Below are 20,116 nucleotides of genomic sequence, written 5' to 3' on the forward strand. Positions count from 1 at the left end.
ACTGTGATGTCAGTTCAAAATTTTAAGCATTGTATCTCATTATCTTCAAGAAATTTGTTCGTCAGACAGAAACATGCCTCCTGGGATATGAACATTCATCACTTTGAGGAAACAATTATAACAATTATGATACAAGCGCCTAAAATTGTGACTATCTCAATCATACTAGGAGACAGGTTTCACATTATACAATGACTGGCTATTTTATTATCACCATCTGACAGTTTTAAGCATTAGGCTTATATTGCTGGAGGGAGTATGACGTCAACAGTCTTCGCAAAATCATTCATTAGAAGTTCATGTGACACATTGAATGCCACACAACCTCTGTTATTTTCTTGTGGCATTTATGGTTCTTATGGAATTCAATGAGATAATTCCAAAATTAATGAAAGCAATAGTTCCAGAATCAATGAAAGAACCACTTTGCGATCAAGGATGCAATATTACGTTCAAATGCCAGTGGAATAAATTAAAAGTTCTGTTTTCTTTCTCTCCTTATCACCAAGCTTTGTTGCAACCTACATAATAGTAGGGTACACCTAAGAGCGAAAAAGAACAGGTAGGTGAGGGTGAAAGAGAAATCATCTTCGTACCTACTCTATTATCTAAGTATTACAGATTGGGGGGGGGGGGGAAGAGATATGAGTATAATAAGCATCTTTTGTACTTTTGTATTATACTGTTTTGCTTTCATTTGTTCTTTTCTAACATGCTGTTAGGTAGGTTAAGACAAGGTTATCATATTTATCTATGGTTCGTCAGAGATCCGAATTTCTTGCCAGTTGCTTATAAGCGAAGCTATTAAGGAAAGAAACAATTTAATCTTGTATCTAAAGAATTGAAAAGAGTGCTCAATTCTTTTTTTTAAATCTTTAAAAGACTAATTGCAATATTTAGAGTAGCGTTTCCCAACCTTTTCAAGTTCGTGGCACCCTTGGGAATAACATTAAAAACTTGGAGCACCCTTGAATACAGTTTACTACAACAAAAATTACCGAGTGAAAATACATAGTTTGTTCAATTAATCATTAATGTAAAACTTTTGATTGATTCCTAGGCCTGATATCACATATCAGGTCTTGCAGCCTATTCCTTGACAGATGGCAGCACTACACATAACAAGCATTACACAGAAAAAAATGTTGCATTAGGTTCACTACACATTCATGCACATTCCGACATGTAGAAATTCTATAGAGGAATGTGTATGAATCGCATGTAATGTGTTCAAAGTGGCACGTGATTTCTTTGCATTTGATACTGCTGCCATCGCGATGCTTCCTCCAGTGATATAAGCTTGATGGTTTTAGGCAAACGAGCTAGAGTGTCACTCTGTTGTGAAATTTCAGCATTGTAAAAACATAATACTTGAACTCCAACTTTCTAGTGTAGATTAGGTCACCTATGTTTTGGGGGACGAGAAAATTTTTTTTTAAGTCAACCCTGGTGCGTGTGATGCAAATGATTTGAAATTTTCATAGAATATTTTACCTGTTTCATAAAATATTGGTATTGCATTTTCGTGAAAATAGATGCACTTGAAAATATGAATGTTTCTTATAAAATTTTGTTTCCATTGCGTGTTTTTTTGCTTTGAGTTTTAACCAATTTTTTTTAAACTTGTAGAAAATTTGTCATTATACATGGGGCACACTGTAAAAAAAAACCAATGTGTGATGAGAGATTTAGTATTTGAGATGTGGGCGGCTCATGGTCGAATGTTCTGGGGGCGTTAAAACTAATTTTTAGCGCCCCAGAACATTCTTAATTTCATAAGATACCAGTAATTTTCCACACAAATGATTTTTTTTATTCTAATTAGATAATTTGTGTTGAAATTTTATTTTTAATACGTCTGTGTCCAAGTAAAAAAAAAATTATGCACAACCTGGCAATATAGAAGTAAGCAGTCAGTACTGTATGCCTAACCACAATTTTTTCCACAATATGCTGAATTTATGCAGGGTGCCTCAGTATCAGGTTTAAAAACTTCTAGGAAGGATAGGGCGCACCCAAACGACTCGAGATGCCATAGCCTATGCAAAGGGGTTTTTTAAAAATCAATTTTTATTTAAATTCTCACAACTATATTTTCCATATGCAAAAAGTGAAACAATCCCTTAAATGAATTTTTGAAAAAACTGAAGTTGAAAATTATTTTGAAATCTGCAGCGGGTCCCGGATAGAACCTCTGAGCGGGCCATAGTTTGCCTGTCACTAACTTAACCAAAGAAAATAGTTTGGGTATAGCATACTGCAGAAGAAAAAAACCTTGACAAATATTAGTCTAAAACAGACGTTTAACATTCATTGTTATGAGCGGGTGATATCCTAATGTTTTCTCACTTAAAAAGGCATGAATTTTTTTCCACTGGCTACATCCTTATTTACACAGCGCTCACGAACAACACGCTACTCCTCGTGCACTGAAAGTGAAAATTTTTATATAATTGAATAACTTGAAAATATGAACTGAACTTGTTTAGTAGAATCTTGCTGAAAGTTCTAAATTATTCCCCTGCAAACGACATTTCGTTTCTGAATATTTTTTCAATCAAGATATATATCAGTTTTGAGACGTGGATTCACATTCAGATAATTTGGGACACCAAACTGATGCCTAGAAATTCTCTTTGGGGGGGGGGGGGTGCCCCTGGATATGAATATTTTAAGTAAATTATTTGTAATTATGCACACCACAGAAAACAAATTCCATTTTTCATAATTTGGATGCCAGATATAGTGTAACTTATGTAAAAATTGCAGTTGAATGCCGCGAAAATTCAGGAAGATGACTGCGATAGTGAAAAGTAATTTGCCTCAAACTGGTATATCAATTATTTTCTGTCATTTGATTATTTTGAGAACAAGCCTGCAGCATTATGCAAATTAGCAGACGCATGTCTGATGTTATATAACAGATCTGCTTGAGCGTAACACGTGTACGATGTTAAAACTGAAAGGTAATCAAATGACACGGAAAATAATTGGAAATATCTATTTGTGGAATTCCCTTATCCATCGAGTAACTGAAATTACTGCCCACTGTATCAATATCTTTCTGGTTTTTCACGGCATTCAACTGGAATTTTCATACAAAAATTGCACTATATACATATTTGACAACCAAATTAGGAGGAAATAAAACTGATGTATCCTGTGTATGTATGATTAAGCACAATTTGCTTACGATGCTCATATATCATTGAATACTAAACACTGTTACGTGAGAGACACTAAAAAATTTTTCAAGGTTTGTTATCAAATTTTCTGTAAGTTCCATAAAAATTGGATGAAAATTCTACATGTTATAAGCAAAATACATGCAATAAAAATGGAATTTTTATAAACATATATATCTTTGTGATTATATATATATGTTCTCTATTTTCATGAAAATACAAGTATTGTGCAAAACGATTAAAATATTCTGTGAAAGTTAAAAATCATTTGCAGCTTTCTTATGATACAGGGCTGATCAGAAACTTTTTAAATTTTTTTGTCAATACCTAAAAACATTCATGACAGAATGTGCACTGGGAAGTGCGTATTATGTTAAGTAGTCCGACATTACAGTGTAATGCCATAGTTTATTTACTTTAAACTGTCAGGTGGTCATAATAATAAGTAGCCACTCAGTGTATAGCGAAAGTATAGGAGCAATTTTTCATAACTCAAAATGCCAATGATAGATGAATTTCATAATTTTAAATGTTATACAATTTGACTTTACTAGTGCATCACAAAATTACACCATTTACATTAGTGTGTAAAAAAAATGCTCAATATTTTCAAACTCCTCGACCAAAAGGCAGTTTTAAATGTATTATGTATAAATTTTTCTACCATGTATACCTTTCGATTTTTCTTTCTTCCTTGTGACCAACTTGTATGAGCTTCCTGTACTGAAACGTTTGCTTGAATGTATTATGACTTCGTGCATTTGAATTATATAGTATTGGCTATATGGTATTATAGATTTTAATGAAGTATTATATTGTCGATGATAATTGCTGTCTGTTTGCGTGCAAAGGAAGAAAGTTAATGTTGAAAAGTTAATTTGCATACGTGTGTATAATCCTGCGGAGGAGCTTGTTCTATATGCAATAAATGTTGTCGGCGTAAACGAAGTTTCTGGATTATTATTTTCTGTTTCCATTTTCTCTTGTCAATGTGGCATCACGGGGATCTGTGTACAGGGTGTCCTAGAACTCTACCGCTTAATATGTCATCCAGAATATCACTTCACCCATACTGTTGATACGGCTTGTTTGGGTGCCAATGCTTCCGATTCACCCGGAAGCAGTGTTATCTGAAAATATGATATTGAAGAGTAATTTCACTCCTCCCCAAAATTTCAACGTATTTAATGATATGAGAAAATTCATTATAACAAGTCAGTCAAACGATGGTGCTATTTTGTCACCGTTGTAATCATTGTCTTCACTGCTTTCAGTTCAACGTTTCCAGCATTCAAAGCTTTTCTTATTTCGAGGCCCTCAGTCGTTGGCTGCTTCTCATCACCATCTTGTGACTTCTGGCTCGAACGCAACAGCAACCGATGCAGGTTGGCGACGGGGGCTTCAAGTAACAGATGCAGTGCAAACGACAGTGCGAATGTCACCACTATGTTCCCGATGTATTCATATGACTGCGAAGAGAATGGTATATAAGTTAGTATCGTAATGATATAAAAAGTAATATAAGTTAACTAAAAAAAAGCGACGTATGTTTCAATCAAAATCATATAAACTCGTTTTACCAGTTATGAAGGTAATGTTAGTCATGTGGTGTATATAAGCTCAACTGGAACATCTCGAATTCGCAAAACTGGCAGGGGTTGGTAGTCCATTAGACGAATGTCTAATTATCTAGATGGAAATGCTTGAATTTTCATGCTTGCTGCCTGGCAGTCGAGTAGTTAGGGAACCAGCTTCTCACTGTGCAGGTCTGGGTTCGAATCCCGGTTCGGGCATGGATGTCTACTAACACTAACAAATTGAATGGACAGATCATGCTGATCCCTTGGGAATACGTGAGGATCACTTTGTAAAAAAAAAAAGCTTCAGTATCGTGTTATAGGTCTGCCTGCTCTCTGCGGAGATTTTTCAAATGGGATATCACTTCAAAGCTGGAAAACCGCAGGAAACCAATTTCAGCTGGCCACCACCATGGGGCAGAGATATCCCCTCCTCCGGTGTCAAAGGTGGAGCCTACTGATCTAATTTATATGCGTATATATATCAGTGATTCTCAACGTGTGTGTGGTGTGTGGGCGCTAACGTCTCTGGGGGGCAATGTAATGTTCCGGGGGATGGTAGAATCCATGGGTATAACCAACACCTTCTGGAGCAAGAAACCTTCGCCCGCGATTTTTCGATGCTGTGGCGTCATCTCACTCCAGCTCAAAACTCTGGCCTGTTTTTTCCCCGTCGATAGCTTTTCTTCCCTCATCGCCATGTTGACAACTATAAGCACGCACGTGTGCGCAGTTTTTTAGTGACAAATTTTTATTTTATTAATTTATGGGCAAGATAATAAATAATATTGTTGCACAAGTCCTTTAAAAAGAATAGTTGAAGAAAACAACAGCTAATCCGGCCACCAGCGAGCTTCGTGGAAGGAAGTATAGGCCTATCTGTACAGCTGCATATAAAATCACACAGGTTAGTCCCTTTTTTACTATTACATAAAATGCATTGATGAATATTCTGTAATATTATTATTGCAAACATAGTTAATTTCATAATCCCAATTTTCATAAACTCAGTGCTATACATAGGGATAAGGCTTTATTAAGTTAATTGATAATATTGGCACTGTGCTATTTGAATCTTTTTTTTCAATGTTATCCTGCAACGTAAGAAGTTTTTAAGGAACAAACAGCTGGAGGGAATTTAGAATAATTACAGAAAATACATTTCATGGGCTGCCACCTCCTCACATCCAGGAGCCGGGCTTCTATAAAATTTTTAGTGGATCCCACTCTAATATTTCTCATTGGAGACTTTGATGGAACTTCAAATAATTACGTGAAAGGAAATATTTTATTTCATGCCCCCTACTGAAAGTGGGTCCCTTGGTAAGACCTTCTAGGGTCAAAGCAATGAAAATTCTAAATTTTTTTAATGTTATAATTTCAACTAAATACATTCACAAATTTTGAAAAAATTCAAACGTCTAATGATGCTTTTATTTCATGTCAATAGGTGTGTATGACTTGGACAGTATCGTGGGATCAGACCAGAATCATGTGAATTTGCTGATCGCCCAAGAAGAGTGAGGACTGGATAGAACCACCAGACCAGAATCAAAGTTTTCCCCCATGCCCAGCTCCATAAGGGCTGACTGTGGGACTACAGACAGGCCCAGATAGGCCTATGAAGAAGGGGAGATATGTGTTTGTGTAAGTGTATGGATGTGTATGAAAGATTCGCCTATTCGCCAGGGTGATTTTTTTTTTCTTTTTAATTTTTGATATAAATATGATTAATGCACACATCTATATTGGGATTACAATGTAATGTAGAACTAAAATAATTTCAAAGGTAAGTGTAAAATATTTGTCTCAAGTTTTATATCAAGAAATATTCAAGTAATGATGTACAGTTTTTAGAATTTCATGAATTTTGTCTTAAAATTAAATGAGTGTTGAAATATTTATAGAATAACTAAGAAGACAAAGTGTTTCATTATAAATGTGTGAATTTATGTAATGAAGCCCCTCTAAAACACTATTCCAACCATATTACCTGTTATAATGCCAAAATTCTTTGGGACGGGTGGTGGCATTATATCTGGGCTAGAGTATTAGGTTAAAAAAATGTCAGTTTATTTTTCCATATAAATTAACAAATTTCTCAACACGCAAAACAACTTAAAATATTCAAGTGATGATTATATTGATACCAACGTGGAAGTAGTGCATAATCATAGAATATTAACTAGAATTTTCCCCATGTCTATATAAATTTGGTCAGATACATAGTTCACCTGTCGAACATATATGGCTCGTTGCTTCATAATGTAATTCTCAAAATTGTGTGATCCACTTTGGATGTTATTAGTTTTATTGTTGTAGCCATCGCAACTGATAATTAATTGCATTAATAACAAAATAGTGGGTTTGTCTATTAGTCCCGATATAAATTTCCATGTTCATCCTCGCCCTTCAACATACAGGGCCAGACCATTTTTTCCCTGATAGTGTATCTGATTAAAATTATCAGAAAAGCTGGCTGTATTAAAAAATTGTGTTTTTGTTTTTTTTTCAAATAGAATTTCGCCCCACCTATAAATTTCGTGAGGTTCATGTTTTGCCCTTCTTGAACATAGATCACATGTTGCTTCATAATATAATTCTTAAAATTAATCTACATTTGTCAGTGATTGGTACAGAAGTTGCAGTTTCGAAATAGATTCACAATGCGTTATGATAAACAACTTTGGGTTCTTTAGAAATTACAAAATACTGTGGTGATGAATTGGGTTTTCCATGTTTTAACTCGAAAATATATACAAATACTTATTCAAAAGCCAGGTTTGGGAAATATAGACAGGTACTAACAATATTTCTTTGAGGTAAGTTTTAGTATGTGGGAAGGGGTAATTTTCTGTGGAGTTTTTTCTAACGTATTTCTAAAGAACCTTCAAATAAAAATGCACTTTTAAAGGAAAAATTATAGTCAATAAATTTTATGCGAAAAGGAAAGTGGTGACATTTTCAAAAAATACTATTTTTGATTTTTACTACTTGAATCTAGAGATATGAGGTGAGAATATTCTCGGAGAATGAGAATATTATCCTGGATGTAAAAATTGGAGAATAATCGAGAATATTCATTTTTCTTTTAAATTTAATTTTTTTTACTAATTTTGTTTATATTGTGAAATATAAATCAGTTTTCTTTGCCCGAAACATTTACAACAAAACAATTTTTGGTATAATCACCCCCCAATGACAACTTTTAGTTCTAGAATATTCTCAGATCATGATGAGAGGTTTTAAAAGTTTGGTTATATAACGATTTTAGAAACCTTAAAAAATTATTTTAGTATTAGATATATTTTCAGAAATAAGTTCAAAACAAAAGAAATTAAATCAAAGTTGATTGATAAAGGAAGCTATTCTTATATAATCAGCTTCATTCTAAGAAGAAACAGAACTGTTGTTTTCTTCAATGCACATACACTTAAATTCTGCATCACTCAGTTCTTTTAAAATTTGTGCATTCAGCTCTGTTGGTTTAATTTTCTTGCTTTCAATTTTTCATTTGTGTTCTACAAACTTCAACATTCCCATCTTGACGGGAAGAGAGACGGGGACAGAAAATATTCTCTCAAGGGACTACTATTATAAATTACTAGAGAATATTCTTATCGAAAATTATTCTCAAGTTATTTATCAAGATTATTATAATACATGTTATTACATATATTCTTGATACTCTCTGGAAAGATTTTGGAATATTCTCTCTGCAAGCACTATTATTAATAACTTCAGAATAATTATTTTCTACATGAATATTTCCCAGTAATTTATGAAAGTAGTCCTTCCAGAGAATGTTCTCAAGGATATTATATATAACTATATTATAAATAAGAGAATATTCTCATCACAAGAACTTATAAGTCTCAAGTTATTTATTATATTTATTTCATGAAAAGTTCCTTTTACATATTTATTTTTTTTATAAATGACTTAAAATATATATTGTATGTGTTGAGAAATAAAGGATACTATATAGTTGAATTTGTCTCAATTTTCTTTTGGTATTCAATGGATATTTTTTTGATTAAAATCAACAGAAATTGAAGTTCTGAAAAATTAATGCTCTTGGGGAAGTTTTGAAGTCAAAAGGTAATTTTTTCAAATATTAACTTTTTATCAAAACTGGCCCTAATTGATACTTGGAAATAATGAATTATAAGTATAAACTTGTCTATTCGAGTGCAAGTCTTTAATAATTTGGCCTCTTTTTTTATATAACATTGAGAAAAAATATAGCAACGTGGGTCGATTCTGTAATAATATTCGATGTGTTATAACACATTGGTGTGGTGCTGGAAAACGATCTTACAGGGAAGATGGGTTTCGTAGGACGGAATTCGGTGACGTCACGAATCTCGGGGACAGGCCTTCTGCTTTAGAAGGTATTGGTATAACAGGATCCTATGGTCCTATGGGTTAGATTGCGTTGGGGGGGGGGGGGCGGGGTTGATAGGATAAAAAAAAAAAGTTGGGAAACTATGGTATATATGAACTGCGATCATCATCGTGCTCCGCAGACTTTCCAAGTCTATCTCCGTTTATAACCACCCCCTTCAACAGGGTTCAAACCTGAACCCTGAGTCCAGTACGATGCCCACACGACCTCCCAGAGGCTCAAAATGAGTCCACACTTAAAATCAACCATTAAAACAGCAACTTCAAAAAACGTAGACATATTTTCTTCCCTTATACTCACATATATTACATATCGCTAGAGCCTGGAAATTTGGGCACTAATAACGGTCAAAATAGGCAGGAAAAAAACACCAAAAATTTCTAAAATAGGCATTAAAAAATTTATAATTAATGGAAAAAAGAAAAAATAACTAAAAGCGGGGTAATATTAAGGGTTCAAAAACTTTCTAACAAATGACTGCACCCATTGAATCTGCTTTTCAATGACGTTATAATAATTGGTGTAGAAATAGGGGGAAAAAGTATAGAAAATTAATACAGTCCATGCCGATGAAAATGGTGCAAGAAATTTACGATTCTGATTGTTCATAATCACGAGCCAGAAGATAATCTCGAAACAAATAATACAGTCGATCCAATTTGTAATGTTAAAAAATCCTGAAAAAACGTTATAAGCGAGAAAACTTTATAAACGGGAAATTTCGATGAGTATTAATGAAGGTTAGGACCACACGAAAATAAGTCACTGTACTAAGCGGGTTTTACTGCTTAGTACAGTGGGAACTTTATAAGCGGGATCTACTGCATACAAATGCCGCCAAAAGAAAAGCGCGGTAAATCTTTGTGGAAAATCATCCAAGTAGAAATCAGTCTTTCGCCATTCCGAAAATATCACCGCGTTAAAAGATTAGGCATAAACAGCGTTTTCAGAAAATTTATGTTTCAAACGAAGCGAATGCTTATAAAAATGTATGTCCGGCAGTGCCGTCTTAACGCATGGGCCCACCCGGGCCTCAAGAGAAGAGGGGCCTCACAAAAATGAGATCCGATCGAAATTTTCTAGGATTTGCCAGGTAGGGCCTCCGAAAAACCAGTTGGCCCGGGGGACCATGATACTCTTAAGACGGCCCTGATGTCCGGTCGAAATTTTTACAAGTTCTGGGCATTTCGGGCAATTTGTTCCAACCATGTTTCCTACATAATACGCTAAACTACGCTATCAAGTTTTTAACGTTATTTTAATAGTTCAAGCTCCAGACCAGACCAGAATTGAACGTTTCCGTCGCTGCCCAGCCTTTGCAGGCTGTCTGGCGACTTACAGATCACCAGGGGTGGTATGAGAAGGAAAAAGACAAGTTTGTGCATGTGTGTAAGGTATGTAGTGTATGTGTGTGTGTAGAGAATGAATGAGCCAGGAGAGTATTGTTTACAAATCTTCGCGAAATGAATGCTCATCGAGATAAAACACAACACAATCGAAGAACAAGGGGGGAAATGTCTTAAGGGAAGCAGCTGATGATATGCTACCCAAAAACCCCAACATTATAAATATTTACATAATCGAGAGACACTGACCAGAGATGTTTGAGGTACTGTTGAACCGTCATCAGTCATATAACCATAATCAAGAACGTCAAAGAAAAAGTTATAATGAAGACATGACACATACCATCTCTGTATTGTAATAACATCAGTTTCAACACGACACGAACCCAATGCACCATTTTATGCAAGCGCAAATTATGAATAAATGAGAAAAATTATTAATTGCGAAAAAAAAAAAAAAACATATAAATGCCTCTGAATTGCGATCACAGCATCCGCAATATCAAACAAAACTGATATTAAATTGATAAATTGTTTTGAAAAAAAAAAAAAAAAAAAATCAAAATCATGAAAATGTTCTGAAAATTACATCAATTCGTCACCCAATCCACGCTCAGCAAGTCCATTGGCCTAGAGTGTACTGTGGGTATTCCAGGGTCATAACAGACAATTTCTCTAAGATGCGGGTGTTCAGAAGATCGTAGCCTGTCAAAATGAGCATTGGCAAGCTCCTTGATATAGTCCAAGATTAGTGGTAAGTCAAGATCTTTACGGATGTTTTTTCCTCTCACATACCAGGGGGCTCTGGTAAACTGACGAAGAATGATGTTCTGCTGTGTCTGTAAACGTTTCATATTTGCAAGACTGGCATGAGCCCACACTGGGGCAGCATATGTCAGAATAGGACGAATAATAGTTTTAAAAAGAATTACTTTATTCCTCAACGTTAGCCTGGCCTGTGGGAATGTGATTCTGGATAGCATCCCAACTGCTTGTGAGGCCTTATTTCTTACGTACATCACCTGAGGAGAAAATGAGAGCGACTTATCTAGTATACAACCTAGATACTTGACTTGGAGTTTTCTTGTCAACACCGTGTTGCCGATGTATATGGGAGTTCTTGGAAACTTGTACCGTCTTGTGAAGAGAATATATTGACATTTTTGATGATTCAACTTTATATCGTTGTCTTGGCACCAGTCCTCAACGTCTTCAGTTGATTCTTGTAAATTTTCAATACATTTTTTCCCTTTTTTGTGATTGGTCAACAGGATGGCATCGTCAGCAAATAGACCAAGCATTCCGCGCTGAGGAGCTGGGAAGTCATTGATGTATAGCGCAAAGAGCAGTGGTCCCAAACAAGAACCCTGCGGGACAGACGCTCTTATTGGTCTAACAGTTGAGAGACAGTTGCCATTTTTGACTTGGAATCTTCGATTGGAAAGGTAACTGTTTAAAAAGATGATGAAATAGTCAGGCAAACCCAGGTCAATTAGTTTGGATAATAAGGTTGTGTGATTCGTTTTGTCGAAGGCCTTACATATATCCAGACAGAGAGCACAGACATGTTCCTTGTAGTTGAACGCAGTCATCACGAACTCGGTAACTCTGTGCAGCTGAGTAACGCAAGAATGCCCCCGCCTGAATCCGTGCTGCTCACTTCGAAGAATGCTGTTGAAGGACAGGAAAGCGTCAAGACGTGAAATATAGATACGTTCAAAGACTTTAGAAATGTTACTGAGTAAGCTGATAGGTCTGAAGTTTTGAGAGAAAAGTGGGTCAGTTCCAGATTTATGAAGAGGTTTGACAATAGAAAGTTTCCAGACATTAGGAAAATAGCTTGTCTGAAGCATGCTATTAAATATATTAGTGAATGATTTGAGGATAGAAAGAGGAAGATTTTTAAGAGCGAGATTTGAAATTTCATCATGACCAGAAGCTTTTTTAGTTTTGAGTTTGTTAATCATGCCCCTGATTTCGTCAACATTGGTCAAACCGGCAGCACCCATTCCGCGCAAGGCATCCGAGCGAACTCTATCCAGGAATTCCTGAACTTTTCCATGATGAGCTGAAGCAATACTTCGAGATTGCAGACTGTTTGGCATGAATTGCTTTTCATAGTTATCAGCAAACGTTTCAACAATCTCTTCATTTGTATACAACAGTTGACCTTGTTCGTTTGTAATTTTGTCCACCGCTGGAGATTTTCGTTTACAGATTTTCCACGCCTTCCAAAGTGAGCCATCGGATGCTGTGGCCTCCTCAATGAAGTGGGTGAATCTCTCATTGACATATTCAGTTGTTTCTTGTCTTATTTCCTTTTCTAGTCTGTTTAGAGTGGTTTTGTCAGACCGTCTTCTAAATCTTTGCCAGAGTTTTCGGACCCGGTTTTTTAGTCTGATTTTGTCCCGTAATTCTTCCGAAATGCCAAATCTGTTTTCTTTTGCCTTAATCTTCCTGGTGGGTTCAAGCTCGTAAAAGCAGAAGAAACAACATCATATTTACCGGTATTTCACTGTAACCGATTATTTTATAAGTGGGCACAACTTTTCCGAATTATTTTTGAAATTATTGAGAAATCGATTTCTCGGATGAAGATAAAAACGATAGAATTTAGAAAAAATAGGACCAAAACTTATTCGTGTAAGTAGTATTCATAGTCAAAGATAGATGACGCCAGGAAACAAAACTAATTTATTTATAGGCGCACACAAAATCGAAACTTAAACTGCCTCGAAATGAAACGAAAATTTGTCCAGTGACCAAAACAAAAAAGTAAAAATTATTTTAACCGATATTTAAAAATTCCTACATCAAATTTTTGAATAATTTAGTTCAACTGTGATAAGTGTTATCTAAAAAATAACTTAAAACATAAATCCCCCACAAGAATATTCATTAATCCAAAAATTAGTGTTTTAAGTTGACAGCAGAGGGCGCTAATAAAAATCACTTTTTTTTTTCTGGCAGCATTTTTGTGATAGCTCTTTAAATTTCTTAACCAAATTAGACATAATTTTTACATGCAATTACTGGGTACTTGAATAACATGTTTGAGAGAGAAAAAAAAATTTTCAAAACTCCTCCCCACACTTCCCATCACCTACAATGAAGAAAATCAAACTGAAAGCAATCGACTTGTTGCGCGGGGGAACACGTTTAAAATTCAAACCCTTCGATCTCTGGAGGGCAATCGACCGAGCCCCCTCAATACTATGGGTTGAAAATTTAAAAAAAAAATTCTTTTGAAGTTCTCGATGATAAAAACATTTAAGTTCTACAGAATGCGGCTTCTAAAATTCATGAATATACGTATCACTATATGGGAATAGGAATTTTTAAGGCAGGAAAAATTCGGAAAAGGCAGTTTTACTAACAACGTTTGAAAATAGGCAAAAAAAAAAGGCATTTTGCCTGAACTTCTGGGCTCTATATCATATTCTGTGTTTTTGATTTTTAAGAAATATACAATTTCGAAAACGAGTGATTCTCTCTGAGTCACCCTGTGAAAGTATAAACTTGATATATTGATTATTGCGCAAATAGAATTTGATAAAACTACAATGTATGATACATGGTAATTATTAAGAAGACTGCAACGAATAAGGCAAATACACGAAAATAAAAAGTCCTAATGCATTTCAACACCAATGGGCGCCGTCTTCAGAGGAAAATTTAACCACTAGTCACGCTGACCGACTTTCCCACTTAGGTTGAATACCAAATCTTGCTCAGCGGAAGAAGTACGTCTGTTCACTTCGAACGTCGTTGGTCAGAATGAAGCTGTGAGCCTGCGTGAGTTAATAATGCAGCGTCCTGATTGGACACTTGCGGGATAGTGCTATCCGATTGGTCTATTCGAATTTTCTTATAATTCCCGCTCGAAATGAATTTAAGCCATGGTGTGGCGATCGGGGGTGTGTGGATTTATTATCGTTAACTAGTGTATTTTTGAAGGCCCGAATATATGTGCCTTCGTAGAAATCTAAATCAACTGTGGGACTTTGTGAAAAACTCTCGCTACAGTTGATTTAGATTTCTACGAAGGCACATATATTCGGGCCTTCAAAAATACACTGGTTAACGATAATAAATCTACACCCCCTACTTACCTTACGGCAGTTCATGGTTTTCAATACATTTTGTTGTCTGGAAGAGTACAATGTCATAATCACAGGTTTCCTTACCACACGGTAATGACTGCAAAACATCCTTTCTCTGGCAGAGGCCTTGCGCACCCAAATGACCAAGCTCTGCATCAAGTACGCCATGAAGGACAAACGGCTGAAGAAAGCGAATACCGACGAAGACAGCAGGTCATTGACGAAACCTGAATTGGGGGGGGGGGGGAAGGCAACAAAAATTTGTATCACCAAAATATCTATAAACACGTTTTAGTTTTTTAAAATTCAGAGTGGGAATTACAAAATTGGGAATCGGAACCTAAAAGAATTAGCTATAACTGATAATTTGACATATAATATTTCACAATAACAAGTTTCATACCAGCGTGACCAGTGACACATGCGAACATGACCCAAGCGACCCCAGCAGCGAAAGTCGTCCTATGTACTGCGGCGTATAAACATGCCCAGATGATTCCGGGTGAATTACCAACGTTCCATTCATGAACTCCATACAGCGAAACGGTACAGGCGGCAAACGATGCGCTCCAACCCAGGATACAGTTTCTCTGCAATAAATATAAAATTCATTATATCAGTTGGCAACGACTTGGTGTACTTTTCTATTATGTATCAATATGATAAGCCCTTTCTCACTTTAGATAGCTTTTCGTCCTGGTACTTGAGTAACAGGTAACCTGTCAGAAGGCCTATGCAGTATGGTCCGACGTGGCTGAAAGTTCGTATATGGATCAGGTCTACGGTATCTGTGATCTTCCTGAAAACGAAACAAAAACGTCCAGCTCAATGGATAAAGATGTCACGGTGAGTGTCATGATGAGAAGATAGTTCTGGGCAAAGTAGAAACTTCTTACAGCTAACTAAACTATAATTTTAACCAACTTCTTTAACAAGTTGAATTTGACCATTCGAGGGGTAGAATCTATCTGATTGGATGTGGGGGCATAGAAATCGCCAATTCTGAGCCCGATCATTTCTTTTCCCTCACAACGATGATGTAGACGAGCATCTTACCACTATGCCACTCGGGCACAACACACAACGATGATACTGGCATGAGCAGGGAATTTTTTCCCCCCGAATATTCTGAGGGGAAAATGAACGTACACAACTGACGTCACAAGTAGAGTGCGGACGCCTTCTATCTCTAGAAGGTGCTGGCTGTTCCCGGGTGGGCCCGTGCATTAAGATGACACTGCGTATAGATTCCTTTTAATTCATCAATTAAAACCTATTCGTAACTTGCAGAATCAGAAACCAGCGTGTACTATGTTCATACTCTTACCTTTGATCACCGGAAGATATGTGAATGAATGGTGGCAAGTCCCAAACGTAAGTGATGATACCGATAGTGATAGTCGATATGCCAGTGAGGAATGCCATCACGCAGTATCCCAATTTTGGCGACCTGAATAATAGAAAAAAAATCAAATGACATAGAAATAAATGTGAATACAGGGTCCGTAGAAGTTTAAAAATTCATAAAAACCGAAAAAATAACAGAAATAAAAAACGGTTTGCAGGGTTAGCATCGCTAGGTCAAGGGAATTTTTTTAAGACGGGAAAAAAACTCAAAAAACAGTCGATAGGTGGCACTGGTACGAGCGACTTCGGTGGAAATATGCAAATGAGTTATACGAATTTGCACTCCTACTCCACAACCAGTTCACCGTGGAAAACCGTGTACGTGGACCTGCTGCACTCTGCCGTTGCTGGATTTGTGACTCGCCTGCAATGTGTTATATCCTGTGGTGGTGGTCACGTGGAACACATACTGCTGTAATAAACTATTCGGAGGCATTCCGTTCGTTATTTGCGTATCTTTTCTGTGACTTGTGTACGTCAGCTCAAAGAACGAAACATAAATGAGCGGGAAAAAGCCTTTAGTTTTTACTGTTCTTTCCTCAACTTTTCCCTATTTTCCCAATTCAAATATCTCAGCGAATATTGCACTTACAAATGTAGAATTTCTTTTGTTGGTCTCAAGAATGACAGAGCAGTATCTTTCTATTTGGGTTTTTGAGGACATGGTGTCCGTATAAAAAGTTGACATTTTTATTTCAATAGCTATACAAAACCCCTTGCAATATGAATGACGTATCTGACGTCCACACGTTATTTGGGTACTTTTTCTGGTTGGAAGTATGCCTCTAGGATCCATTGATCCCAGAGGCATTCATATGTATATATCCTGGCATAGTTTACACAGAAATTTGCGGTTCGAGAAGTTGGCTGTGCAGTGTTTTATAGACCGTTAATTTTGGGTTAGAGAAATTTTCCTGATTTGAAGCATTCTCATACTTGTACGCTGATTGACGTTGTTGCTACGAAATTGGTAGATGAAGAAAAGTGGTTTATCTATCTATGCACCACATAGAAGCACAATCAACGTGAAAAGTATAAAAACTCACCTGTACAGAGCAAACAATACGAATATTGAGAATACATGGAGCTGCATGTCAGCGGAGAGGTACCACGTTGGATGAACGCACTAAAAACAGACGAATATTTACAGACATGGTATTTAGAACAGAAATATTTACCGGACAGATTATTCAGATGGATTCCGGAAGAAAGCAACTTACGATTTGCAGCATCGACGTCCAGTTGTTGACGAACAGCAACGAAGTCCACCAGTTTCTCCTGCAAGACTGCATCTCAACGTCTATTGCCTCGTACCAGAATGGTCCAGAACTCACTAGAGGAACCAAAAACATCAGTCCCATCACCATCAGAAGAGACGGAGCCAGCCTAGATCGACAAGAAAAAGATTACGAAGGTTTTAACAACTGGCTGTTGGGAAGATATATTTTGGAAAGAGAGAAAATTCAACTGCCCCTGCGGGGAATCGAACCCACGTCCTTTCACTTTCCGGGTGAACGCCCTAGACCTCTAGACTACAGAGGCACAGAATCTCTCAGTCTTTCCTTGGAGCTCGTGTACACTGAAAGGGACCGTACATGGACGGCCGGACCAGACTCAGGCCAAGCTCACAACTGCTGACGCTGCCACCAGATGGCGACTTATACAAGGATGACGTCACTCTCCGCTACCATACGAAGGTTTTAACAACTGGCTGTTGCGAAGATATATTTCGGAAAGAGAGAAAATGTTGTGAGCTTGGCCTGAGTCTGGTCCGGCCGTCCATGTACGGTCCCTTTCAGTGTACACGAGCTCCAAGGAAAGATTGAGAGATTCTGTGCCTCTGTAATCTAGTGCGTTCACCTGGAAAGTGAAAGGACGTGGGTTCGATTCCTCGCAGAGGCAGTTGAATTTTCTCTCTTTCCGAAATATATCTTCGCAACAGCCAATTGTGTGTTAAAAACCTTCGTGTGGTAGCGGAGAGTGACGTCATCCTTGTATAAGAAAAAGATTGTTTGCAGCGTGTATGTATCTAGTGTTGTACGTGCAGACACAAATTTTGCCACCCTTGTCCCACTCCAGTTGCTTCTTTATTTGGTACAACTTGCTTTATATGAAATTAACGGAGACTGTGAAACCGGCCTGTCACTCTACCACTCACACTCTCTCTCGTATTAAGTAGCTCATTCAATCAATCACTCAATAGGTTGCTCACTCTGCTACTAACTTACTCAATAGGTTGCTCACTCTGCTACTAACTTACTCAATAGGTTGCTCACTCTGCTACTAACTTACTCAATAGGTTGCTCACTCTGCTACTAACTTACTCAATAGGTTGCTCACTCTGTTACTAACTTACTCAATAGGTCGCTCATTCTACCACTCACTCAATAGGTCGCTCATTCTACCACTCACTCAATAGGTCGCTCATTCTACCACTCACTCAATAGGTCGCTCATTCTACCACTCACTCAATAGGTCGCTCATTCTACCACTCACTCAGGTTGCTCACTCTGCTACTAACTTACTCAATAGGTTGCTCACTCTGCTACTAACTTACTCAATAGGTTGCTCACTCTGCTACTAACTTACTCAATAGGTTGCTCACTCTGCTACTAACTTACTCAATAGGTTGCTCACTCTGCTACTAACTTACTCAATAGGTTGCTCACTCTGTTACTAACTTACTCAATAGGTCGCTCATTCTACCACTCACTCAATAGGTCGCTCATTCTACCACTCACTCAATAGGTCGCTCATTCTACCACTCACTCAATAGGTCGCTCATTCTACCACTCACTCAATAGGTCGCTCATTCTACCACTCACTCAATAGGTCGCTCATTCTACCACTCACTCAATAGGTCGCTCATTCTACCACTCACTCAGGTTGCTCACTCTGCTACTAACTTACTCAATAGGTTGCTCACTCTGTTACTAACTTACTCAATAGGTCGCTCATTCTACCACTCACTCAGGTTGCTCACTCTGCTACTAACTTACTCAATAGGTTGCTCACTCTGTTACTAACTTACTCAATAGGTCGCTCATTCTACCACTCACTCAATAGGTCGCTCATTCTACCACTCACTCAATAGGTCGCTCATTCTACCACTCACTCAATAGGTCGCTCATTCTACCACTCACTCAATAGGTCGCTCATTCTACCACTCACTCAATAGGTCGCTCATTCTACCACTCACTCAATAGGTCGCTCATTCTACCACTCACTCAGGTTGCTCACTCTGCTACTAACTTACTCAATAGGTTGCTCACTCTGTTACTAACTTACTCAATAGGTCGCTCATTCTACCACTCACTCAGGTTGCTCACTCTGCTACTAACTTACTCAATAGGTTGCTCACTCTGTTACTAACTTACTCAATAGGTCGCTCATTCTACCACTCACTCAATAGGTCGCTCATTCTACCACTCACTCAATAGGTCGCTCATTCTACCACTCACTCAATAGGTCGCTCATTCTACCACTCACTCGATAGGTCGCTCATTCTACCACTCACTCGATAGGTCGCTCATTCTACCACTCACTCGATAGGTCGCTCATTCTACCACTCACTCGATAGGTCGCTCATTCTACCACTCACTCGATAGGTCGCTCATTCTACCACTCACTCGATAGGTCGCTCATTCTACCACTCACTCAATAGGTCGCTCATTCTACCACTCACTCAATAGGTCGCTCATTCTACCACTTACTCAATAGGTCGCTCATTCTACCACTCACTCAGTAGGTCACTAACTCACTGGGTTGTTCATTCTGCCACTCACTCGCTAACCACTCTATCGCTAACTCTCACTCGGTCATTGCGCTCTCTCACTTACTTGCTCAACACCTAGCTCACTCACTCGTGTTATCGGTGACTTTTCCTCAGTGAATGAATTTTTCTTTCGGTGCCAGTGCCCCTATAGAAACAGCCGAAGCAGCAGCGGCCCAGCACCTGGGCTGGCCACAACAGAGACACTTGAGCTGATCAAACTGCACACGAAAGGGCATGTGTCGCAGGACAGCACCACAAACTACGTCAACACCGCGCCCAATAGAGGCAACTGTCGCACCGATAGCGGTATCAAAT

At 37.6% G+C, this 20,116-nt stretch overlaps 1 protein-coding gene across 1 annotated transcript in view; it reads right to left on the reverse strand.

The window, feature by feature from the left end:
- Window positions 1-4,351: 4,351 nt before the first annotated feature.
- LOC149080934 (nose resistant to fluoxetine protein 6-like) overlaps window positions 4,352-20,116 on the reverse strand; it is a 37,958-nt gene continuing 22,193 nt past the window's right edge. Inside the window, exons 9-15 of the mRNA XM_089237623.1 lie at window positions 17,247-17,412; window positions 17,073-17,152; window positions 15,947-16,069; window positions 15,298-15,418; window positions 15,023-15,209; window positions 14,704-14,846; window positions 4,352-4,654 (exon numbers count right to left, since the gene is read on the reverse strand). Coding sequence (XP_089093749.1) covers window positions 4,418-4,654; window positions 14,704-14,846; window positions 15,023-15,209; window positions 15,298-15,418; window positions 15,947-16,069; window positions 17,073-17,152; window positions 17,247-17,412 — 1,057 coding nt within the window. The 3' untranslated portion in view covers window positions 4,352-4,417. The remainder of the gene's footprint in view (window positions 4,655-14,703; window positions 14,847-15,022; window positions 15,210-15,297; window positions 15,419-15,946; window positions 16,070-17,072; window positions 17,153-17,246; window positions 17,413-20,116) is intronic.

Source organism: Pholcus phalangioides, unplaced genomic scaffold (genome assembly GCF_987345545.1).
Source record: "Pholcus phalangioides strain wild (caught in Gottingen) unplaced genomic scaffold, Ppha-v1.0 ptg000010l_1, whole genome shotgun sequence".
Lineage (NCBI taxonomy): Eukaryota > Metazoa > Arthropoda > Arachnida > Araneae > Pholcidae > Pholcus > Pholcus phalangioides.